At 39.2% G+C, this 27,184-nt stretch overlaps 1 protein-coding gene and 2 long non-coding RNA genes across 10 annotated transcripts in view; 2 read left to right on the forward strand and 1 right to left on the reverse strand.

Moving 5' to 3' along the window:
* LOC147157658 (uncharacterized) overlaps positions 1 to 476 on the forward strand; it is a 103,870-nt gene extending 103,394 nt beyond the window's left edge. For all 8 annotated transcript variants that reach the window (XM_086063499.1, XM_086063493.1, XM_086063498.1 and 5 more), the window contains 2 exons: positions 135 to 181; positions 316 to 476. In XM_086063499.1, coding sequence (XP_085919625.1) covers positions 135 to 147 — 13 coding nt within the window. In that variant the 3' untranslated portion in view covers positions 148 to 181; positions 316 to 476. The remainder of the gene's footprint in view (positions 1 to 134; positions 182 to 315) is intronic.
* On the reverse strand, positions 1 to 10,032 carry LOC147157660 (uncharacterized). The gene is made up of 3 exons (XR_015091455.1): positions 9,705 to 10,032; positions 278 to 402; positions 1 to 178 (listed from the first exon to the last, which is right to left on the reverse strand). It is a non-coding gene; the product is annotated as an uncharacterized LOC147157660 (long non-coding RNA).
* LOC147157661 (uncharacterized) lies at positions 9,962 to 26,754 on the forward strand. Its single transcript, XR_015091456.1, has 3 exons — positions 9,962 to 10,059; positions 14,576 to 14,754; positions 26,521 to 26,754. It is a non-coding gene; the product is annotated as an uncharacterized LOC147157661 (long non-coding RNA).
* Positions 26,755 to 27,184: the final 430 nt, after the last annotated feature.

Genomic DNA, 27,184 nt, shown 5'->3' on the forward strand with positions numbered 1-27,184 from the left:
TCATTTTAAAATGTTTTTTAATTACAAATGAAAACACACCTGAAAAATGAGGACAATAAAAAAAAAGAAAAAAAACATGCTAAACGTGCTTGCATGTTTCAAAGCTAACTATATTTTGTTACCGTGTCTTTCAGCCCAGGCCGTTGACACGATGTCCAGCCCAGCCCTGTTCTCGTCACTGGTGAGACACAAACACGTTAAAATGTGATATCGTGTTTTAATTTCTTTTAGCACACGGTGAGAAAGGTTAAGGACATGCCAGGTTACTTGCACTGACCATTCCTAACGTCCTGCTTTTTTTTTGTATGTGTGCAGGTAAAAACGGCATCTTGACTTGAACCAGGGCTGCCCGAGGAACAGGAAAACGTGTACGAGGCTGGCCATCGCTGGGTTCGAAGCGTGCTGCAAAACAAAATGGCTGACATTTGATAAACATATTTGAATCTCTCTCTTTTTGTCGTTTGCCCAAAGCTGTTGTTGACATGTTAATAAACTGAAGTAGAAGCTGGACTGGCTCGTTGCTCATCTCCTGTTTGTCTTTTCGTCTGCTGCCAAACTGCAAAAATATCCTCTCGCGAGCCGGTGCTCCACGGACGCCGCTGTCGTCATGGAAACGATAAGTTTGCAGCATTAACCCCATTTCAACATGCGGCCCACTCTTCGAAGCCGTACGTACGCAAGAACAACAAATCGCCACTTTCATCATAAATGGCTCCCGTACGGGAAAAGAGCAGCATATTCGGCAACGCGTTTTTTAACGAGAGCAAATTGAGGTGAGAAATTCCACTCCCAATCCCGTTTCCTAATTTCTGACCTTGACAACCGGAGAATTGAATGAACCGCGCAAAGGCTTTCGTCGGCTTCCGTCTCCGCACTTGGCCCGGTCGTACTTGTTAAAAGAAATCCCTTAAGGCTTTTACATGCTTCAATTAAACGGTTTTATGACAAAACATCAAATTGTGAATCTATAAATTTACTTAGCTCACGAGCGTGAGAATTGATCGCTCTCACTTGTCAGCTTTAAGGGCTTAATGGTGAAGTGGCCGCGCCAAGTCCCTGCCAGCAAATCACGGTAAAGGTCATCAGCTTGGAAATCCTTAACCATCATATTTCTTTGCAAGTACATGGCATTAAATGGAACTGTACAATAAATGATACGTTGCCGAAAGGCGACCGCGTACAAGAACAAAAAGAAGTTGCACTTTCTTTGATTTATGTTCAAACGTCACCGCGAGTACAAATCTTAAGTGCTGCTATTCCGTTTAATTAAACAGTTAAAAGTGTTATTTATACTTCTAGGCTCTGTAGCCATTTTGAAATTCTTAGCCAGTTAAAATATCTAACATTTCTCATTTACTAAATTACTGCTCTTTTTTTTTTTTTTTTTTAATTATTCATCAGGATAATAAAAGTTGTTGTTCATAGCCTGCCAAATCGGAAAAAACGCTCTTTTCCAAAGCAATAAATTCAAATCAACTTCTGACTTTGGATGGTTTTAAGAGGAGTTGAGGAGCATTCTCGAGTGTTGACGACAAAATGAAACATTGTACTGATAAAGAGGGAAATAAAGGCAAAGGGAGTTTTTCATTTAGTCAAACCATGCAGACACCAACGTTTCGCAATCTTACAAAAAAAAAATCTGCATTTCTTTTTTTTTTTTTTTAAAGGGAAAGTCAACTTTAAATATATCTTGACAATAATATGTTATATGTGACCTCACGAGTCAAAACATGACATTCTGATTAATATTACATTTGTACAATATGAGCCATTTTGATCCATCTCAGGGCGCGGCCATTTTGCCACTTGCTCGGGCAACAACCAATCAAAGGTCACCTGTTTTCTGAAGGTGAGCTGCGATTGGTTGTTCCCTGAGCAACAATGATGTCATTTTCGGTCGGCAGCGAGTGGCAAAATGGCCGCCCCCTGAGATGGATCAAAATGACGGCCGTTTTGCCACTTGCTGTCGACCGAAGATGACATCATTGTTGCTCAGGGAACGACCAATCGCAGCTCGTCTGTTTTCCGAAGCCGAGCCGCGATTGGTTGTTTCCTGAGACCCGACTAACATTGATGTCATCATCGGTCGACATCGAGTGGCAAAATGGCCGCCCCCTGAGATAGATAAAAACGGCTGCCTTTTGCTGCTTAACTCATATTCCGCTAACACAATATCGACCAGAATAGCACATTTAGACTTGTGGGGCTGCAGAGAACATATTATTTGGTTGGGATTGACTTAATTCCCCTAAAAGCATTTGTAAGTCGACACTGCGCTTCTCCAGTGCGGCATTGATGCGGTAATGTTGAATTAGCATGGTAATTGATAATTACTCAAAGATCATTGGGTCTTTCTATCTAAGACACGCAACATGTTTTCCCTCAGGTTTGGTTTCGGCTTTAGAAGGAGAACTGTAATAGAGTGCCCAGAGGCTTAATTAACAAGCGTGCACTAATTACGGGGGGGAAATGGATGAAGGGGATCTACATAAATGGGCAAGCGCTAACCCATATCCGCTTCTATGTTTGTGCGATCAAACGCAACAGAAGTAAATTAACTTGACAAACAAATATGCTGTGTACCACAAATAAATATATTTAAAAACTCATCATTTATATGTATTATAAAACAACCACTCTTTGTAATACTGTGTAGCGGGACATTTTCAACAAGTTTAGATTCCACCTCGCATTACATAGGTGTAATCTCCTACATCAGAAAATCAAAGCGCGCTGTACTAAAGGTGTTGGTAATGCACATGTCAAGCTGTGATCGACTGTCAAAACTAATTAAGAAGCAGATGTGTTATTCATAGCTAATCATAGCCTTGATATGAGCCAAAGAAAGAGACGCGGACAGATAAACGACAAGACCGCCATTCGTTCAGGTGCAGTCAAGAACAAAAAAAAGAGACCAGGCTTGAGTTGGATTTAATTCAAGCCATATTTTTGCTTAAGAGTGTTCAAGCGTGAACAATTTTATTCTACCATGACAACTTGTTAGGCCACTTTAAAAGGTCACCGTCGATGATAGACTTCAAGCCATAAACATTGCCTTGTTTCATACATCGGCGTCGTCACTCTGCTTACTACCAAGTCAGTGACGTAGCACTGTAAATCCCACGAATGCAACTTTTTTTTGCCCCCCCCCCCCAAAAAAAACATCTCAAATCAAGCTAAACACACAGCTTGCGCTATAGCGAATATAGCTACTATATGCGGCTAGCTACTGTACCAAGTAGCATGCAAGCACAATTTACTATGGTTTTGTGTGCAATAACCGACCCAGATCGACCGTTGGCCATAATGCCAGACGCTACTTAAGGTAATCAATTTAAAACTTTAAAGAACAATTTTTCCGTAGCTAGAAAATTAAGCAGCAATGGTCCTGCTGATTACAATGATACATTTTACATACTTTTTAAAATCCTTTGGAAAAAATTCAGTGCAGATAAAGTGCTGTATAAAAGTCTTCTCCATCAACTAGTGAGGTCAAATTTGAGAAATATGTATTTTTTTTCCCCTTGCAACTATGTCTTATTCAGTGACGAATCCAACCGGAATTCACTGATGTCGTATTATATACGGGTGCGTGCTATTGACGGGATTTTACGTTATATGGCGTATATATTAGGGGTGTTCGAAAACATCGATTCGGCAATATCTCACGATATTACAGCGCGCAATTCTCGAATCGATTCAATATGCGGCCGAATAGATTATTATTTTTTTTTTTATGGGAATATTCAACAAAACGTCTTACTTAGGGTTAGGATTTACACATTAAGCATGGAAGAATGTTATATAAATGGAACATTAAGCCTTAATATTTGATTTCAGTGCTGTTCAAACAGACTGCAACTTGCATTTTCAGATAAATAAAGACATTTTCATACACATCTTACAGTGTACATGTACAAGTTTACTGATGAGTGTTTTCTAAATTTGAGTTTTAAAAAAATCGCAATCAATGTGTAGATTCGTATATTGGGATTAATCGGTATCGAATCGAATCGTAATAGGCAATTCACACCCCTAGTATATATTAATAAAATCCTACGAAGTTCCTGAGATAAAGATGCTGTATTTTGTATTGCGTTGTTCCGTATGATAAATAATCACTGTAGTGGTGCAATCGCCGGACTTTGGAGCATAAAATGTTGACTCGGTTCCCCCTCGATAATGAAGTCAGTGTCTATATGTGCGTACCCCCCCCCACCTCGTCAGCTGTTATAGGCTCCAACTCGCGCGAGTCTCCGCGCCGCAGAGTCATTTCCCCCCTACAATCGAGGCAGCAGTGCCACTTGCGTGTCTTCTAATCTGGAAGAGGTGTCATCAAGAAGATGACAGGCCCAATTTCCTCTGCAACTAATGATGGGTAAATAATAGCATCATCTCAAACGGCGAGTCAGATGAAAGTAAAAAGTACGGCGCACATGAAAGCCGCGAGGGCGGTGATGCAGCTGTTTGTCAACTCTGGCCGGGGTGGGGTGGGGGTGTTGGGGGGTGACTGTCTCCTCCATCTCTGGTGCTCTCTGTTGCATGTTTGTTCTCGGCGTTCCTGCCTCTTCCTCGGATTGTCAGATGGAATGAAACCCGGGTGTTCGTCAACGGGATCCAGGAGACCGTGGGGGGTACTCGCGGGGGCCCTCCCGTGCATGCAATTTCCATTTCAAAGACATCTCGTTTTTACCGTTGTAATTCCATCTAGGGCGATTGTTAAGTGAACATTCCTAACTGCTGACTAAGAAAAAGATAGCTAAAAAAAATTATTAATAAAAAAGGGGTTCCCGTTACAGTATGCATGAGGAGTGAGGTGGGTAGAAGGTGGGGGCGCGTGCGATCAAAGGTATGGTAATGCCAATGGTAAAAAGGATGGGAACGTGCTGGGCCTTTACAATAAGCGTGCGGGAGAGAAACTGAGAAGGAACTTGAGAGACAGTCATTGGCTTGGCTTTCATTGTACCGTTTACAAAGAAAGTTTTAGAAGTCATTCATTTGTCAACAGAGTGACGGGACAATGTGGCGTCAACAACACACGCTACTCTTTCACTGCCGGCCATTTTACAACATTAAGACATTTTCAACAAGATATTGTGTTCTATGATTATATATACAAACCACATCTGACAAATGAAAGAAGACTCTCTTGCTGATTCTGCCTATTACCGTTCTTTTACAATCAGCGGTAGCAAAAGGTAGCTTGCTCAAAATGCAGCTGTTTGTGAATATTAAAAGTAAATGTTAAATTCAGTTTTCATTTAAACCAGCGGTGTCCAAACTCTGTCCTCAAGGGCCAGAGTCCTGCAGATTTTGGGGTGTTTCCCTGCTCCAGCGCACCTGTTCCAATGAACAGGATTATCAGGCTTATACGGAGCTTGCTGATGAGCTTCAGGTGTGTTGGAGAAGAGAAACATCCAAAACCTGCAGGACTGCGGGCCCTTGAGTAACGAGTTTGGACACCGCAGATTTAAACACTTTTAGCCACTCCAGAAAGTCCAATTCAGTGCCTCGAAAACCCCGAAAGACCTTTTTTTTTGTGCTCAATAATAAAATTCTAGTTTTACTACCAAATCATAAAGGAGCCCATTACGTTACACTCAGAGGTGGCAAATCCAGGTCCGGAAAGTAAAAACACTGCCGCAGTTTGGCTTAAGCCCCAGGTGCTAGCTAGTGAGCTCTCTAGCTAGCTCCCCCGGGTGCTCGGTGACCTGCTAGGGAGCTAGCTAGCTAGCTAATACAAAGGGCTAAAGGCAAACTGTGGCAGGGTTTTTACTTTCTGGACCTGAATTTTCCACCTCTGGTTACAGTAAAGTAATTACCACAAAATGATTAGGTTTTTTTTAAGTGACACATTTTTCACCCCAATGTACACCATATAGTATACCTGTACATACAGTACTTTTGCCTCATTTATTCAAAATTTGTGTGTTAGTTTGGGTGAGAAGCTGAATTTGGACCCAGGAGCTGACATTGATCGATTGTTTATACAAAGTAACCAGGGGTGGCAAATCCAGGTCCGGAAAGTAAAAACACTGCCACAATTTGGCTTTAGCATCAGGTTCGAGCTCGCTAGCTGCCGAGCTCCCTATTGTAGGGGATGCGTTGCGTAACCGTGACATTTCAGATCACCTTCAAAATCAAACATCTTGAGAAATTCCACATCTACAATTTTTGTTTTCATGTTAAACAAATCAAGGTCTCAGCAACAGTCGCAATTCCTTTCTATCTTCTTTCTCATTTCTCTTTCGAGACTACCATTTCTCGGCTTCCTCTTCAAAGTGAATCTCAAAGGACTGAACCGTCAACTCCAGTCATCAAAGTCATTCAGCACTCCGCCATCCCCTCTAACCTCAGACCAAAAAAAAGGTTCGGGGACAGGCACACACAATTTGCAGAACATTTCGCAAAAACATGTTTTTTTTTTGTTACTGCGTTTTATAAAGTGAACTAGTATAAAATGCTGCTTTCCATATTTAAAACATTTCAAATGTTTTATTGAACATATTACTGGCGTTTTGAGAGATTTGAACGTTACTGAAAGTACTGTGCTGTAAATTCCACTCAAATGAAATCTAAAGGCCCATTTTCTTCTCCCCTCTCAGCTTCCATTATGGTGGATCCATCCTTGCATCCTCCCGGAGGATGCCGGCTGAGTGGTCCAGGTGCTCGTGGCAAACACTTATCAGCAATGATACTGGACTTTTGTGTCCTTTATAGCATGTTTTGTCCAAGCGCTATGGTTCGTCTTGCCCTGCCTTCTGGTATGTGTGAGGTTTGCCAACAGCTTGTTTTCCACCTGTTGGGTTGAGCGATATCCCAGCCACTTTACATGCCGTATCTCTCTCATGTGAGCTTTTTTACCTTGAAATCTTGTCGGACTCATTGTTGTCTTTCTCATTTCCTCGAATTCACGTTACACGTATCAACAATATAGTGCACCTCTGACCTTTAGAGGAAATTCAATGTAGGCATGTTTTGTCTTTTACTCCAAACTGCACAAACTGTAAGAACAAATCCGAGGGAAAATAATTTTATTATACTCAAGCTGGACTATTTTCTAGCAGAATGAACCACCATCTCTTTTGTGAGCTGTGTGGGTAAATCCCCTGGAGTGATGCACTAAAAAAAAATAACAACAGCACACTGCTTTAAAGTGGCAACATGCTATGCTTTTTTTCCCCTTTCCCATTTCTGTTCTGCATTTTCTTCCCATAATGCCACACATACGCAAGTGGCATTATGTGTTAAAAAATAAAAATAAAAATTGCCATGTAGGCTACAAGTTCAAATTGTTTCTGTTTAAACATATTTTCTAGTATGTTGGAACATATTTATAAATACGTCAGAACGTATTCGCAAGTACATTGGAACATAATTGCAAATACATTGGAATGTATTTTTCTGTTTAAAAAAACCCACAAAGTCAAACATTGTTTGAGGACATTCATTAGGAACAAGTCAACATTGTACTAACAAAGCAGTTTTGTTTTTATTATCATACTTCCCAAAAATTAATAAAAACAAAAAAATAACTACATTTACAGGTTTAAATGTTTATGTCCTTTGAGATTTTCCTTAAATCACTAGAAATATTGCAATTCCAACATGTTGTACTGACTAAATTAATGAGGAAAAGGTGATTACACTGCGGATTATATTGTGTTTTGGCTGAAAATCAAAACAGTAATCAGTGTTTCCACACGAGCAGTTATTGAAAAAGCAACTGTCACAGCACAACGCTTCGGATCCACAAAGAATTGTTTGTTTGTTACTGAAATTCTAAAAAAAATATAAAAAAATCTGTGACAGTAACAAAGTTCTCTTCTATTGTTCATGGGGGGGGGTTGTAGCCTAAAGCATTTTATTTTTTGGGCATATTGCCCAGCCCTACCTGAAAGTTTAACATTTTAGTTACTTTGAAATTAAGGAAGATTTTATTTATTGTGGAAACCTATAGGGATCTTTGATATTTACTCGTTTTTTTTGTTTTCATTTAGTTTTTAATACATACTTGGGACCCTGGGAGCTCCCTCAAGTTTTCGTTAGAATTTTAAAACATATACGACGACTGTCTAAGATTTAAAAAAAAATATATAAAAAATATATATATATTTGCCTTGATGCAAATGGTTAAATTTTGTTTGTGTTTCCTGAAAAAAATACTTAGACGATTATTTTAAGAAGGTGTCGATATGCTTTAAGAAGACATTCCAACAAAGTCAAGAGTTGGAATTTATAATGTAAAAAAAATTTTACGCCTATTTTTCTTCCCCTTTTACTGAAATTGAATATCGGCTCCAAATATCGGTTATCGTCTCCTTGACTAGTAGTAATTGGTATTGGCACTGAAAAAAACATATCGGTCTATCTACTTCTTGTCTCTCAATGGAGTTACATGCTTTTCCTTCCCTTATCTTTCCTGCTTGCTGGCTTTGTCTCAAGTAGTATTTTAATGTCAAACTTTCATCCAAGCCTCCCCATTGCAATTTCCTGCAAAAATCTACACTACGGAATTGATCAGCTGGTCTCTCAACATAAAATGAAAATCAGGAAAGGTGGAGCTCACTTGTCCGGATTGGAACGTTTGCGGCACACGGATTCATGTGATTGTTTGCTGAGGTTTTTTTCCCCTCCTAAATCCGTACTGTGCTCCTCCCTCACAGGAGCTTAGTCTGTGGCTGCTTTTTCTTTTTTCATCTGAAAAATCAGGGCACTGTTTTTGGCAACCCGTCAGGCTTGTCATATTTTGCTACTACAGTTATTCTGTATTTCACATTAAATGGCGGCGGATCGCATTCTTGCATTCTCTAATACACAGACTTGACGACACTCGATTTTGTCTCCGGGCAGTTTTGTCTATTCCCATCACAAATTGGTTTTTAAAAGAGGGACTATGGAGTCAATTTTCCGCAGAGGTAGATTAGCCACGAGTAGGTAATTTATCGTCCTTTTTAATTCAGTGGCGCATCCTGTTGGGTCATTATTTTGTTGCACATTGGACACAACGGAATATGCGCTTAAGAATTCTGGCGTGCGACGGGGACCAAAGTGCTGAGCGATGTGTTTTCCAGCCAAATGCGAAGCATGCGGTGACAAAGCCCAATGATTGACTCCATCCAGATGCAACCGTTTTCTTATTGATGCATGTTAAGGGTGAATATAAATGAGCAAATTAACCCGCAGCTGTTGTTTTTTAGGCTCCAATTAAGAGTAAGGTCTTGCTTGGGTCTCGTTATATTATTAGGAACAGTGTTGTCGCAGTTGATTTGGAAAAAAGTCATCTGATTACTGAATTACTCCTCAAAAAAGTAACCTAGTTACTTTACTGATTAATGTATTGTCAAAGTAACTTAACAGTTACTTTTCAGCAATTTCCGCCCCAACATAAGAATAACAACCGGTTACTTAAATAACACTTATGAAAGTTATGAAACTTAAAACATGTTTCTTTGTTTCTGTTTCTCTGTTTTTTGCAATACAGAAATTGGTATATAAGACGTTACACGTGCAGGCTGGTTACAAACTGTAACTATAACATTTACAAAATGTTTCTATTTTCTACCAGTACCAGAGATGAACTACAGTCATTTATTTATTTTTTGCTCTGCCATACTCTTTCTCGAGGTATGACAAGAAAGACGCTGCGTGGGGCAGCTCAGCATTATTGCTAGTAGGGATCTTTTCGAGTGTAACGAACTTACTAGCACTCTTATGTCCCGACGCAACGCAGGTCTCGCGGGAGAGGAGGGACGTTACGGTCCTTGGCTTTTTCTGCTATCCCTCGTGAGTTGAATTCCTATTTTCCGGCGTCGGCTACGGCCAACAGTAGCATTTTTTTTTTAAAGTTAAATAAAAGGGTGACACGTCGTGAAGGTAGCGTCTATTGTTTTGGCCAGGCTGCGAGCGCGCGCACGTTGGCACACGTGACCCGGCGTTGCGTCTTCCGCTGAGAAAACGTGACGTGTGACGTCGCTCCCAAATGCAAGAGAAACATTTTCTCCTCGAAATTCTCTTCAAAACGGACAACAAAATTCTGCATTCTACATACGTTATGAGGTAATTAATAAAAAAATGGTTAACGTACAGCCACTTAGGAAAGTAACTTTAATCAGCTTACTGGTTTAGAAAAATGAAGGCGTTAGATTGCTCGGTATTGAAAGAAAGTCATCTGATTATATTAACACGTGATCAATGAAATCGTTATAAAAAAAAAAGAAACAAAGGAGTTCAAACTGACTATAACAGATTCAGCTTCAAAACAACAAGCTTGTCTAGCTCTTTTGAAAAAAAAATAAAAAAAATAGCCCAGTTGCAACAGAGTGATTTATGACTTCTTAGTTCACTCTCAAGCCATTCGAATTCATCTCTGTTTCCTTTTCATATGCCCAATATTGAAATATAGCTTTTCGCCGGCAAACCTCGCTTGCTGTTATTTACATTAGTCCAGGTTGTTTATCCTTGCCATCTCCTCGCCTTCCCCCTCCCATCCTTATTTCATTTGCTTTCGCCGTGGTGATTTACCTTAGAGAATGCTATTTATTCACCACTAACAAATTGGGTTATCACGCTCCACCACTCCCCCCTCTCTCCTTCTCTCTCTCACTCTTTACCTGCCTCTTTCTCTCTTTCGATCCTCCTCATCTTTTCGCTCCCCCGCCCCCCCCCCCCCCTTCAGCCTCAACAGTTTATTTATGAGATGCCAAATCACAGTGAGGGATGATGTCTGCCATTGAGGATGTATGGAGAGCGTTTGTGCTCGTCTGCACGTGCAGCGTTTCTGCGGCACTTATGGAGGGAATCCTGCTTTCTTGTCTGTAGTGCATTGTTGATGTAAGCTTAAAACACCGTCAGCCTGGAAATTGGGGTCTCGGTTCAGTTACAAATGCGCCGTAGTGCAGTGCGGTTATTGTGATAAGGAAGTAATCCAAACCTTATTCTCACCCAACTGGCAAATGAACCAATCAACCGGCAATGGTGCACTAGCAGTGAGAAGTGCTTTTTTTTTTTGCTCCCATTTTTTATGAGCCCAACTCAAAGATCTAAAACTTCTTCCGCATACACAATAACGTCACCATTTCGCTCAAATGTTCAATAATAATAATAACAACAACAACAAAGTGAGCACTTCTCCTTTGCCGAGATAATCCATCCCACCTCATAGGTGTGCCATATCAAGATATGGATTAGACACTATGATTATAGTGCACAGGTGTGCCTTAAACTGCCCGCAATAAAAGACCACTCTGAAAGGTGCAGTCTTGTTTTATTTGGGAGGTCTGGGGGACACAGAAAAGCGCACCTGCACAAAACTGCGCCTTTCAGAGTGGCCTTTTATTGTGGGCGGTCGAAGGCACACCTGTGCACTAACGGTCACGATTTAGACTGGTTTGTGAACAATATTAGAGAGAAATGGTGATATTACAAAAGTGTTGTGTTGATATTTTTGTTGAGTATATAATCAGAGGTCGGCCTGTCAAGTCATTTTGAGTGTCTGTCATTTGTCATCGTCAAATCCGTCAATATTTCAGGTTGAACAAAACTGTAATCGTCAATCCGTCATTTTAACCGGGTTTCCATCGTTGCTAAATTACATCAGTTATTTTAGGATCAGCACTAAATTTCGTGGGCACAGTCCGTCAATGTTATTTTAACTTCTCTTCCGACATTTTATCACCACTATTTTCTACTTGACATTGTTTGTGATGGTACGCATGTGCACGGGCGGTTCGTCGTTTACGGACTGAGAAGGTCCGTTTAGTACTAACCCGGTTATTGATAATTATATTGACAGACAACAAGCCACTTCCGGCAATGCTTAGTCTGTCAATTTTTCCAAGTTTCATTAATCTTTCAATATTGACAAAATGCCCACATCTGCATATAATGTAAGTGTAAAGATATCAACAAAGGCCTGTTTTTTTATTTTTTATAAACTTTTGACCAGTCTAAAGTGTTGAAAATGTTTTGCGCTCTAAGGTTAATGGTTGAACAAACATGCTGTTTTGGGCTGAATTGTGATGATTTGAGATACAAGGATTCTGCCCAACGCCAACGATTTGCATCATGACCAGTTGTATGGAGATGGAATTTAATATTATGCTTCAATTCTTACTAAATCAACACAAACTTAAGATAGAGAATATTAATAATAACCTCCTGGTTCCTGGCCCTTGAATGTGTGTCAGAAATATTCCATAACAATTATGTTAATTATGGAAATCTATACTGGATTCAATATTTTTAATGTATTTTCCCTCTCAAGCCATAAAAAGCAGAAGTGGAAATTTGTGAGCTTCTGTGGGTGTAAAAACCTCCTAATCGAATGAATGAATTAAAAAATAATAATAATCAAAATGTACCGAGGTGAGGTTCAAGTTCCTTTTCAACAAGACGGACTTAGTATTTTATGGTTCAGAACTTATTGAGTGATTATGTCCATGTCTTCTAATTCTATTATAGAAGAAGGCACGGAATCCTCAGAGCAAGAAGAATGGAGTCACGATTATTTTATGGCACGTTCGTGATGAGAAAATGAAGGATTAACATTCACATCTGAGCTAATTGCTAGTTGTGTGTGTGTGTGTGTGGGGGGGGGGGTGCGCCATTTCACCTCCTCATGTTGTAACACTTCATTACGTGATATATTGTCTTTAATGCATTTCAAAACATTCTTTTACATTTTATATCCTATAAAGTAAATTTTTCAAATCACTATTTTACATTTAATAGCGTTGTGAAGCTGCTTTTGCCCTCACCAATTTGCCTGAGGTATCACAACATAAGTGTTCGGCTGGCTGAAAGATGCAGTCCATAAAGAATGAACAGATGTGTTTAACAGGCCCATAAAATAAACTTCATATGTATTTGTCCTGACTGTCGGTGGTGTATATTTGGTGATTTTATTTCAGTTTTTTTTTTTTTTTTTTTTTCCACAGGAAGTGAACTTCTAACACTTTCTACACGTGCGCTTACTTTCACGAAAAATGTTTAAAGGTCTCACATTTCCATTTGCTGAAATTCAGATTTTAGCATTACAGGTGGCATTTGCACCGTTTATTTGTAAAATAAATAAATCCATGAATAAAGGAAGCCAAATGCTGCAGGCATTCTCCTCTCCATCTGTTGAACCGTGCTTCTTTGGACCTCAGAGGTATTTGGAGATATTTGCTTGGGCCAACAAAGCAGTTAAAAATAATAATTAAATATTCCCAAATGTTTGATTTTCCTTCAGCTGCCTCATTTATTTGCACTCTGCGCCACAAAATATGCAACATATTTGGAAAAAAAGTTTGATCACTAATGAATGATCAGAGGTAGTTCAACGTGGCACTTGCAGCTAATTATATGGATGAGTAGGAGAGAGGGGGACATGTTAAGAGTTTGCATTCAAATGCGGCGTATGAAAAAAAAGGACTTGTGCAAACTCAACTCATCCAAGTAAATCATACCTGATACTTTTTTGTACTTCAATTGGTACATTTAAGATTTTTTTTTTCATGAGCTATTGGTTTGATTTTCTCTCAATTTAATGTTACAACTGTTTTCATAAAAAATAGGGCAGTATTTGAAGATAGAAATGCAGTAAACTTTCACACAAACACACAAAAAAGGTTTAAAAAAAAAAACTTGTCTATGCATTACATAGGCATGTAGAAAATGTGATCTTACTGAAAGAGTGGACAATGACAGGGTGGACATTTCTGGCTCATGTTGGACCAACATGTGTTGGTCTATGAAGCAACATGGTGTATTATCAAAGAAATATACTTTCAATTGCTAAAAGGTTGTTGTTGTTTCAATAATCAATTGATATTTTAGTTTGACAGAGTTAGATAGATATTGCCGCTGCTATGTGAAAAACACTTATGTCCATTTTTTTATTATATATATATATATATATATATATATATTAAAAAAATTATGATTTCAGGATGAAACTGAATAGACATCCCAAAAACTTAAAAATCTTTAAAAGAAAAAAAAAAGGGACATAAGTCTTTTTATGCATTATGCTTGACAACGTCCAACTACACACACACAATTATGACTGCTAAGTGGAAATATGTATCCTGCCTCCATTTAAGAAAAACAAAAAGCAAATGTCTTAAAGGGACAATTACCCCCTAATGACGGGGTGGACAGAAATTTCAGGGACACATGCAAAAACGGTCAGTATGACCATGAAAATAGAACATACGGTACATGATCAAAATGTGTTATTTTATTAAGTAACTTGCTGTGGACAACAATTTTATTATAATTTTTTTAAATTTACTTACTGTAGTAAAATTTAACTATGTATTAAACAGACTGGAGTTGGCAGAGCAGTGTGTGGGACATGCCAAATGCCAGTCCCATGAAAAGATATCCTATAAAATGAAGGACACACATTTTAAGAGATTTATCCTTGTGCTGGTATGGGCGTGTTTGGCCACTCCGAAATAAGAACTATCGTATTTCAAGGAATATCCATGCAAGCTTCACTCATCTGCAACTAGGACTGATTTTCCCTGTAGATCCCTTCATGTTTTACATAATTAAACAGTGGTTATACGTATGTGTGTTTTTGCAGTACAACAAAGCCCAAGAGTTTGTTCCTCTCCGCCAGTTTGTGCTGGCACATGACGTGATCGTCTCCCGCTGCTGAAGGTCTCCCGTGCATATTTTTTGGCTGCCAAGTAGGTCTCGGGCGAAGGGAACGCTGAGAACTGCAACACTGTGCGGTGGTAACAAGTTACCGTCAATTGACAGGTGAGGCCCAACTACTCTACACATGTCCGGGCTAATAGGGTTTCCAATAATGCCTCGGGCGGCCATTTATAACAGTAAACACACACACACACACAAAAGAAAAAGATTGCTCACTCAAACAGTGATTACCATTTGGAGATTATACAGTACAACCGACCAAAATCCGTTTACTTGAATTTGTCACAATCTTACAAAATAAGTAAAAATGTAAAATTATATTAATGGCTAATAGTATTTTCCTGCTGCTTTGCAAAAATGCTTGTGTACGTAAATAGGGACCAAGACCAAATGCGAAGAATGGATTCTCGCAAATGATTGATTATTCCTATATTATATTAGTACTTTAAACCAAATATGCAGGTTGTCCTCTAGTTACCAACATCCGATATACGAACATTCGCAGATACGAACAAGGGCTGACCGATGCCCATAAATCCCATATTTCGCTCGCAAGGTCATATTTTTAAGTTTGCACGACATCGTACATTACGGTACAGTACAGTACTGTAGTACCCCCTCTCTGCCACAACCCCGCCGAGCAGCACCGCGCCATTTGCACATTTCAACTACCTCTCTGTCCGGCGATGCGCGGCACGGGAGCCGCAGCGCACGCGCTCTTCATGCACCCAATCAGTGTTGCCAGGTGTACAATAATTATCGTATTTGTGCAATAATTTGTCCCTCTGTATGATGTACGATCAATAATCCTAAAAAAAACAAGCAAATGGACGATAATTTGACCATTTCATATTATTGGGCCCATAGCGAACTGACCTTGTCACTTGTTTCACCTTCAGTCTGGTATTTCACACTTCATCTTTTAAATCCCCTCAGCCGTTCTTAATGTTTTAATGCCACCTAACGTGTGGCAGGCCCTAGCGTTGTTGCAGTCTTTAACCAAACAACGTTGATTTGTGCTCATACACGCACGCATACGCTTTGAATTGTTGTCACGTCGCTCTGACTTCTGAGGGAATGTTTAATCAACACGCCAACATTCAATTAATAGCCCAAAATCCAAACTCTGCCTTTGAGGCACCGTCGCCATGACCAATTACATTGCCTAAATACTGTGTGAAGACAAAAGTGGGGGTTATGAGGCATTCGCTATTACTATTAAGCTTAATAGTTTGACAAAGGTTCAGTGAAATGCCAAACTCAAGAACCTTGTCCTCAAGATTTAGTGAGATTTTAATAAAGCTAATAATATGCCAGATCCCGGAAGCTCACGTTGCTGCAAAGATTAGAGAATAATACATGCTTAACTATTTGGACAATATTGCCTAATATATGAAATGTTTATGAAAGCATTTTTGGACTTTGCCATCAATTTAATATACTGAGTAAAGACCATTTTTTGGTTTTATTTTTCTCTATGTGTTCCTTGTAGGACTTATTTGACCCTCCGGTTGTAGTGCATCATTACACAAAGGAGCATTTGCCCATTGCTCAATTTCACACTTCGATGTTAATATGTATGAGTTGCGCTGAAGTGGTTTGTGATTCATAATTTGGTATTGATCTAATTCCAAGTTAATAGCAGGCCAGTGTCGCCAATTCAGCTATTTTTTATTTTCATAATTAAGGTTGATAGATCATGAAATTACTAAACCCAAATGAATTTTAATGAACCTGAAATTGTTTTTGTATCCCCGAGAAGGTGAATCGCTTAAAGGTTTGGAAGGACATCTGCAACAAAACCTATTGCTTTTACTTTTTGACATGCTAACAGTTAGCATTCGCAATGGCATTTCTATTCATTTCAGTGGGGAAAGATCGTTTTAGATTTCAGGTGTTTTCGAATGTCACATAATGAATTTAACTCATTTCCAAGGCAGCACTGTGTTCTTATTCAATAAAATCTGAGCTTGATTATATTAGTACATTTATTGAAATTCCAGGAAATAAATTGCATCAAGGTCCAAGCATAATTTATTACATTATTTAGATGGCTGAGAAAATCGCCAGTGGCACTTTATAAATGAATATTAACGAATGCAGAGAATGACAAAAATATTATTTTCACATTTATGATTTACTTGAGACTGAAAGTCTGAAACCTGTACTCTGCTTCTGGGGTGACAGTTTGGGTCTGTTAAGTCCACTTTTTGACTTTTATATTAAATGTAATTAATTTTCATTATTTATTTATTTTTAGACCAGGTTTATTATTTATTTTTTGAAAATGCTTTTTTTTATTTTTATTTTTTATATGTATGGAGGATTTGTCGAGTGTTAGATAAAAACGAGAGCTCATGTATGATATTATAATATGAATTGACAAAGATGAAAACGAAGGACATTTTTATTTAGTTCGTTTTACAAACGTAAGAATTTTTTCAAAAGCATTTTCGTTAGTATTTTATTCAATGAATGGAATGTTAGTTTTCGTTAACCATCGTAACATTCATGACACTGATATCAATATCAACACTTTTATTTATGAGCTTCATTCTTTTTCCAATGCCACGTAGCAGCAAATCAGACGGAATGAGCAACTATTCTCACTCTTGACATTTCCCAGATGAATGAACTGCTTTCACGGTTCTACTTCTCTCTAAGGACGCTCTCGGTCCGGTTCACAGGCGGAAAAGGGCCCGTTGGCGAGTGATTCATTGTCTCTCCTACTTATTTGGAAGCCACTTTTTGCGACATTCTGTCACACTTAGGATGAGATTGGTCTCATTAGAGTTGCAGTGCAAAGACGCACACATTTCACCGACAAATTTGCCACTTAAAGAGACATCTGCACGCAAGTGTGAACCAAAAGGGAAACATAGAAAGAAGTGTCGTTTTATGATTCATCCAGTGTGAAAAGCCTTTCGGGGGGTACAAATAGAAGAGAAGAGGGATGCAGTGAAAAGTCCTGCATGTACACTGCTGACAATTGTGCTTATGCACTTTCCTGATCTCGCAAAACTCCAAAACATCAGGATGAGGGTACAAGTTAAGTCCCGTTTTTTGAGCCTTATGTCCCAAATCCCTGGCGGATTTCGAAAGCCCTATTTGTCGAGGTATCGTCCCGTATTTACAATCACACAGTTGTCGTACACAGTAAATTCTGTACAGTAAATGAGTGTGTTAATTTTGAGTTTATTTAAAGTTCATTTAACGCCACACATTTTTTAAACACGCGGTTAATGACCTGCCCGCCTCTTACTCGGAAAGTCTGTAGTGGGGGAATTCCAGTCGCAACGCATCAGATGCGTCCACGTCAAAATTTAGCAGGAATAAATTAAATAATAGTGTATATAGTTGTGGAGACTGGCGTCAAGTTGTCTTTTACAATTTAAAAAATGTGCAGACTTTCACAAGTTACTCCATGTTAAATATTAGATAGCTCTTAGTATGAAAAGAAAAAGAGCTGTCACCAACGTCTTACAAATGCAATTATGCCATCTAGTGGCAGAAAAATTACACTAGTTTTTTTACATTACAGTACATAAACTTTTTTTTTTTTTTTTTACTCAATTTTATGAATTATTATGAAATTACTGCATGAATAATTAAAAGATGCAGCCATATTTCTATTTGTTTAACATTTCCCCACTTTTATGTTAACAAGTGTATGAAAAATATTTTAGTCATTGTACATTTTGAACAGGTATAAAATTTGCGATTAATCGCGAGTTAACTATTGAAGTCATGCGATTAAAGATTTTAATCTTCTGACACCCGCAGCAATAACACAACCACCGGTCATCACCGGATTGACTAGCAATTAAATTCGTTATAAATAGCTCCTGGTGAGAATTTATTGTTTGTTTGATTTTCAGTGAAATTGTAGTATTACCCTAATCAGGAACCAATGGGGACGTGGTGGTGCCGTAGTGAAAGCTGAGCTAAAGCAATTAAAGTCTTTGATGTAGGTGGTCTTCTTTATTTGTTGTACGGATTGTTAATGAAAACGCATTCACACTTTCACCTATTCAGCAGCAAGGGAATCATGAATTTGGCCTGCAGTTTGCATCGCAGAGTTAATGTTGCGGTTACGCAATGTAGTGGTAGAAAACAAATAATTTGTTGTCGAGAGCTGTTCTAATATATGCCCAAAATTATTGACATTCTCCCACACGCTACAGGCGTTTTATAATTGATTAGAACGCCGTAGTTCAGGCATGGGCGATTGGCTGCCCACGCGAGTAGGTGGATGCTATGTGAATCCGATCCAACTAATGATTGCAATCACACACCGCGGGAGATCCAAGAATCCGAGGGAGATCCAAGAATCCGAGGGAGCTCGGCAGCTTTGCCAAGCGAGGGCAAAGATGTTACTGCCACCAACTTCGTGATCTGTTATTTAAAGTAGAGACTTTGAATGAAATGACTCTAATTCGGTCCCTATTTCAGAAACTTGAAATTCTGACACGACTCGTCCCAATACTTCAAGTCTTGTTACGCCCAATATGTATGTATGTACAACGCACTCAAATAAGTCATCAAAAGACATAAAATATCACAACAGGACCTAAACAACAGTTTGACTTTCACCTTTGCTTTGTAAAAAAACCAAAAAAACAAAACATCAAGGCCAGACTGAAGTTTGCCAGAGAGAACATGCGCAAAGACCAGGTCTACTAGAATAATGTGCTTTGGACAAATGAGTGTGAAGTCGAATTATTTGGACACTAAAAGAGAGATACAGTATGTTTGGCGTAAACCAAATACAGCATTCCAAGAAAACAAGCTCATACCAACCGTAAAGCGTTGATGTGGAAGTCTGATGGTTTGGGGATGCTTTGCTTCACAGGACCTGCCCAGCCCACTAGCATAGAATCCACCATGAATTCTGCGGTGTATCAAAGGGTGCTTGAAGAACATATCTGTAAAAAAAATAATAATTAGGGGTGTCAAAATAAGTGCGGTAAGTTTGAGTTAATTTAAAGTTCCTTTAACGCCGCTCATTGTTTTGGCTTTAATCAGTTTCACTAACATCTAAACCAAATGCAAACATGCTGCCTTTTCAGCACCTTTGTGTTGTTTATCACGCGTGGTGCGAAAGGTCAAGACGCAATCGCAGGCCTTAAACATGGCTGCCAAATGTTGACAAAGTAGATGATCAGCCAAGAGGTTGAAAATGTTAGCCAGATACGGCGCACTGATTGTCCATTAGAAGAAGGCCAGGACCTCGCCTGAATGAGATTAGTGAGTACCTGTCATCCTCCCCGGACTGCATCGCACGATCCAATCGCAACAAATAATCCGGATTATGAGGGCAAATAAATAATTAAATGAATGTGTTGATTCGTTTTCTGTCATTTTTATCAGCGGCAGCTCCATGGCTTTGCAATGATGTTTTTGATTTGTTTTTCACGAGTGAATAAATGCAGCCTATGAGTGTTTATAAATACACATCCTTATTTTCTATTTTAATACTATCCTTGCTGGAAAATATAAAACTTTTTTTTTTCCGGGCGTAAACATGAATTTATGCTTTATGCAAACATCTCATTCTAGGGGGGAAAAAAATAAAAGTTATTTCGCTAAGATAAGTAGACAGTTTATTGGGCTATGAATATATATAAACTGCTAAATATTTCAGTCGCAGAAACATACTGAACTGGGGTGACATTATTATTCTCTCAAATTTAGTTCAAAATGAAGCTTTGTTATATGGAAGGCGATTTGACCCTTGAGATTTTAGGTTTTCTAATGTCAAGTTAGATTATGATTTGAGCAACTGTTGTTTCGCTGTGAATTGTTTAATCTGAATTTTTGCACGCTTACCAGTTGAAACCAGTTAAGACCATCAAGTCACATGGCCGAGGCAGAAAGACAGGCTAAGAGTTCAACATGAGAATTCAACTGAGAATATTTAGTTACTGATAGTATCATTTTGTGAGCAATAAAGATAAAAGGACCGGGGGAAGGGTCATGCAGAACTTTTCAATTGGTGCCATGTCCCGGATATTACTGTATTATATATTACGTAGTACGCATATTATAAAATTCACTTATTTGCAGGATGCTCATAATAAACATTGGTAAAAAAAAATTTGAGTGGCAAATATATTTCAACACTTTCTGGGTCATTTTAACGTGCTGAGTCTACCTACCCTAAAAAATAATCAACTATGGGTCAAAAATGGACCGATCCTCTACTTGAGTCAATTTGACCCAACTATGAGTCAAGAAATTGTTTTTTTAGTGTAAACAACTCGTAAATATTGGTCACATCCTTCACTTGGGTCAAAAAATTGGGTCATTTTGTATAAAACAATCCAGAAAGTTGAGACAAATTCACTCAAAGTGTATCGGTCCATTTTTAATCCATAATTGGGTTACTTTTAACCCAACTGTTTTTAAAATGTAAAAACAGCGCTTTTGCTTCGATGTCACCAGTTTTTACATTTACTTCTAATATTGCCTAATTTTCTGAAGTGTTGCTGGATTTTCACATGAAACAAGGCTCTGCGATAACAATTTCCGTCTTTCACGATATTGCATCAAAAATGAAAGCATTTTCACATGCTTGAAAAGACCTCATCAAAGTTGTAGCGCAAAGAGAGTATCAATGTCACAACTTGTATATCATTATGATCACTAAAACTGTGGAATATCTCAAAAAGTATATGCAGCTGATTCGGAAAATACAATGTTATTTTCGGATTCAGCGGCATGAAAATCACTGTTGACACTTTCTTCGTTTCAACATTACCTGAAAATACAGATTTATTTTCAGAGGTGACAATTATTAATCCTTCAATTTTTTTTCCCACGCCTTGCAAAAAGATTGCTTTGAAATACTGTCATTACTGTCATTCTTTAAAAATAGGTGCAAAAAGTTTTTACGACGTGGATGACAAGCACTAGTCTTATCACAGACTCTACACCAAAGTATAAAAACAAAAATCAAATTTTCTGGTTTTCTCTCCAAATGTTCATTTTCTATCTCAGTATAATAGTTGCATAGATTGGAAGGCGTAGATGAAGATCTGGTATAGGCAATCTTGAGAAAGAAGCATGAACTGAATTCTAAAATCTCTTGAGCTGCACGAGAAGGATGGCAAATGTGAATGCGTGTGTGTACCTATATTAGGTTCCTGTTGGAGTGGGATTGGATAATACCATGAAGGTGCCATTGATTTACGACACACAACTGTTCTCAGAGCAGCCAACCCCGTTCCGTCTCCAATCCCTTTTCACAATAGCACCATACTGTGTTTGCGCGAGTGTGTCCAAATGTGTCAATACACAAGTGTACACCTCTTACATTTTTCAACATCGTATTCCCCAAAGTCAACATATCAAGTTAACAACAAAGCCACAGCTGGCGCGCAGGTAAAAAAAAATACTGTATGCCGAGGGAATAAATGACAGAAATGAGAACGAGTGCGGTGCGGGTGTCCGCTTTGCCGCGCAACACAATCCATTGGTTTTGCCACCGTGACCATCGATCACAAGCACAGCACATCATCGCGATGTCGTTTGTCTTCCAAGCCACGTGTGACTGGAACTCCTGTGTGGCTCTCTGCTGAATGCTCATCAGTGAGTCCGTTTTTTTTTTTTTTTGTCTTGGCTGTTCGGCAGCTGATTAATAAAAGGCTACGACAACAAATGCAAATCCACTATGTATTTTTATGTACCTGTACTAGCAGCACAGACACCGTAACAAAGGGTAACAACAATGCTTTAATATGGTGAGGTCACTATGGTAATGCTTATGAACGATACGAGCAACACAAAAACGGGTATTTTGTAGATATGGCAATAAATGTGAAGCCACATTTTATGTAACTATATTAGCAGCGCCCTCCTTAAATGCGGCAAGATGGTGCATTTAAGAGATAGGTAGATTTAAGGAGGGCATGATATGTTGGCGTCGCCAACATAAGGCACCGCAGAACAAATATAAAGTCCATGAGTAACTCATTCACGATAACGCTAAATTAAGAGCCGCATGCGTGGGAATCACCTGCTCCTGTGTTGTCTCATCACTGGGCCTTTTCAAACTTTCCAAATGTTTGTTTTTTTACAAATGTTGCTAACTTGTCGATTAGCATCAGCGCTACGCGACTGAGATAATTAGCATCTTAACATGCGTCAAGAGTCCGTCGTAAACAGAGAGAATACGATCACTTGTCATTTTTAAAATAACATATTTTTAAGCATCGGCTAATCAATTAACCGGAAGTATATTACGTTTTTTATTCTTTCAACTGTCCGGCCCGGTCCAAAGTAGCCCACAGTCCGGTACTGGTCCGCGGCCCAGAGTTTTAGGGACAACTGGCTTAAAGCAATGGTAGTTATTACAAAAAATGGCCAGCAGGTGGCAGTTGAGTATAAGAAATCAGCAAGGGCCGTGTTGAAAGTTGCAACAAGCTTTTTGTCAGTGTTTTCACTAGGAATATAAATATTAATTAAACTTAGCTATATTCTTATGCTAATTGCTGCAGAACGGAAACAGATACAAAAGAGATGAATGTTTCTTTTGGTAGGTTACATGTTTTTATAGCAATAGAACACAATATTCAGTGTGCCTTGCAAAATCAGTTAAAATCCAGTAAACCAGCCGGGAGCAAAGGGGGTTGGGGTTGCTTCAGTAAAAATGGCCGGGAGTGAATGAGTTAAACGCGGAAACGCGACGCGCCTGATGGTGAGCCGACCTGCTCGATGGACTCCCGTTGCTGGGGGTAACAACAACACAACTTTAAATAACTTCAAAATGGCGTGATACTGATTACTGTAGGAAATTAACAAAAATGAAGGTGCTACGGACGAGGTACTCCCTGTACTGTAACCTGTGAGATGAATTCTTTGATGTGGAATTCATTCTGACAATTCCGGCTGTTGTCATGATAAAGACGGAAAATAATGAAGAAGCTTCTGGACACAGCTTTCATTGATTAGTCCAGTTACAGCCTCTGTATCTTGTATCTTTATAACTGCTAATATCTAACCTTTAAATGTTTATTCACCCCATGATTTTTTTTTGTCTTGGGAACAGAAAAGAGGACATAAAACAAACCTGTTGCTTAGAGAGACTTCGTATACGATTTGTGATTTGTAATTTGTCTGTTTTCATGGCCCATTAAAATTCAAAAGGCATTTTGACTGTAAAGACTTTTAATTGCTATATCTTGCGCTCAGCCTGATGCTGTTTGTTGGTGAGCTACAGTTATGCATACATAATGGCGGTGTGCAAGATATTAAAATGGCCATTGCCTGTTACTAGGCACCAGACTCTGTTCAACACCATCAACATCTTTAGCCAAGCTAGAATTTATTTTCGAGGAACTAAACATTGTTTCCGTTTCAGTCTTATCACGTTATGTACTGTTTTTGTTCTCGATTCTGTTTTGCAACAGATTTGGGCTTTGGGTATCTTTCTTCTTTACTCGCTGCGCAGCTTAAACTGTAATAAACTCAGCTTCTAAAACGAAAAAAAACAATATCATGTATGTCATTTTTTTCTGCGGTTATTCTATTGGAATGTGAGGACAATATGTTTGCAGTTGAGGAAGAACAGGCATCCCCAAATGGATTTTTTACCACAACCTGTTCCATTGCTACCACGCTTACTTCTTCCGCGATCGCTGTAATGCTTTATCGATTGCGTGTGTGGAGGAACAGAACCTGCATGCGGTATGGCTTATTTCTGTCACACAAACACACACTTGTCCTCTACCGCACACCTCCAGTATGTCCGCAATCCATTTTCATGGAGCTCCCGAAAGATTATGCCTGGAGCTCATTGGGCTCGCCGTTCAATTGTGCAAACAAAGCTTTTCACCACTTGAACCCAAAAACCTCTTAATAACTAGCGTTGACATTGTTTCATTTTAAAGTCACCTAAAATCATTAAGTTCTAAAGTTTTTATGTCATTCACTGTACTGTTTATAGGCCCACGCAGGAAATAGTTATAACATCTTTAAAATACAAACACACCCAAGCAATTAAGTTCCACACTATAAACTTTCAGGTTCTCCTTGAGTTTTTTACGCCTGTGTGTTGCAACTCAAAGATGAAAAGCACAACAATGATTTCTTTGCATGCAGAGGGACCAACTTTTGTTCTTTGAATCTGGCTGTCGCCGGCTTTTAATTAGCCGACTCCCTTCAGCGAGCGCGGACACAATGCCCTTATCAATGGCACTGCAGAAACATACGAGTGGCTGTACATGCTAACAAGTGCATTTAATCAATGGCTGCCACACAGGCACCATGGCGAGGTTTTAATTTAATCCCGTTCGTTGTTTTTCTAGTTCTACGTACACGTTTCAAGTTGCGGACTTCACTTTTAAATGTGATGTCGTTTGCGTTGATGTCATCTAACCGAGTACAAACACACCATTAAGTGTTGTGTATGTGCAAGCAAGGACAAACAAACAACATGAGTTTGCTAAGTGCTGACATCTACAATCATATTTTATTCATGAAAAGGAGAGAAAAAAAGGGGGGGGCGGGGGTTAGAAGTTCTTTCCTCTCACTTAACAGGAAATAGGATTAGGTGGACATCCGGAGCTGCCTCACAATTCTAATATGCCTCTCACCCAAAGTCAGCTGGGATTGTCTCCAACTGACCCATGACCCTAGTGAGTACAAGTAGTACTGTACATAAGATGGATGGATGGTTGTACTAGTTGAAATAGGGCAGTGGTTAGCCCGTCAGCTTCAGTTCTTAGGTTAAGAGGTTCAACCTTGACTCCTTTCAGTGTGGAAATTGCATATTCTTTTTGCGCTTGCGTGGGTTTTCTCCTGGCGCTCCCGCTTCCTCTCACATTCCAAAAACATGCACGCCAGAGTAATTCATTCACTTCTAGCTCATTTTCAAAGCGGACTTCCCAATATTGTCAGCCATTTTAGAAAACATTTGACCATATAAGAGAAAGAGAAGATGCTCTTCTTTCATCAGGCAAGGCAGCTTTATTTCATACACAATGTACATCATGCATACTACATGGTTGCAAAACAACATTTAAAGGCAAAATACAACACTTAATTACATTCCTCACTAATTTGTTGATGAGCACGTTTACGTGTGGTTCGTAGTCTCATATCTATGGCTTCGCGCCCAAAATTCCAGGGACTGCATCCGTTCTCGTAGAGCTAACTAGCTGTCTATTAGCTTGCTCCTGTCCGCTGTTTTGGGACATCGGTAGCCTGGTTTCATTCCCCGGTTCTTCATTTACCGCTACAAACACTTCGAGTGGACCATTTTTTTCTCCAGCATTGCCAACTTTGGAAGATGTTTGTGATAGTGTTCAGTGGAAAAGGCATCTTACTTCTAGCCTTGTTGCTAAGAGCTGTCTTGTGCTAATTAGCAGGCTGTGCTCACATTATCGTGAGTAAGTAATAAAAAAATGTTGACAAACGCTCACAACCGAGTCAGTTGTAGAACACGGGTTGGATCCATCAAAAACATCAAAACTATTTTTCAAAAAAGCAGAGAAAACAACAACTTATATAACGGGCCACATCCTCATTTGTGCTAAATGACAATCAGAAAGCTTGACTCTTTTGTATGGAAAGGCAATGGTTACCTTGTGACTCATATTAAGTCAAGAAATGCAGTTTTCCAACAACAACAAAAAGAGGCAGGTAAAAAAAAAACATAGCCTTGGAGTCAAACAAGTTGACTGATGGGTATTTGGTCCTTGAGAGACAAAGAAATCGTCTCCCACTATAATTCTTTTTCTGCCATGTCCACTGTTGCCCCGCACTGAGCAACAAAAGTCACGGATGAGTTGTGTCAGTACATCTGATGAATACATTTGGGTTTTGGATGTGAGATGATCTCTCTCTCTCTTGGTTGCTTCCAAAAAGCAAACAGGAGAGTGCACGCAGATGGAGCAAGCGGAGCACCTGACTGTGATGCCCGAGGCTGCTGCGAGGCTCTTCCACTCTCACTACCATTAAGCCTTGGCTCCAATCAAAGATCCTCTCTCTGTATCTGACTGACTTCATCTCCGAGGGCCCACTCCACCTCAGATACGCAGCACTCTGACAGTTGATTGATCTGTACTCCAGTTTCTTCTGCTTCCCCCTTTGCCCTCAAGATATAACCGCTGAAAATGGAAATAGTTTGATCTAGAGGCTCTGCTTGCATGTTTGCTTGTATTCCTCGCTCTGTGTATAACTTTCTATTTTCTGCCATCTTATTAGCGTGTTTGTGAAAAACGGATGGCGTCATTAAAACAGACAAATGCTAACTCCTAAGACTATACCTTTTGAAATGTCTTCCTCTTGTGGCATGGGTATACAACGGTTACATTTAATTCAATATGCCCGCAGAAGAAATATGAAAAAATAAAAACTGAAAAATTATATAATATTTAGACAGTGGACCGGAATCGGCTGAATACTCGTCCTGGAATGCTATCGCATATCATTAGCAGCCCGACACGAGCAGCTAATGGGGACTTGCAAATCTTCAAAGTGACAAGCAGTCCATCAGATGGCATCAATTAAACATGACAATATTGATATA

The sequence above is a fragment of the Leptonotus elevatus genome, chromosome 19, assembly GCF_054856555.1.
Source record: "Leptonotus elevatus isolate MCC_2025b chromosome 19, RoL_Lele_1.0, whole genome shotgun sequence".
Taxonomy (NCBI): Eukaryota; Metazoa; Chordata; class Actinopteri; order Syngnathiformes; family Syngnathidae; genus Leptonotus; species Leptonotus elevatus.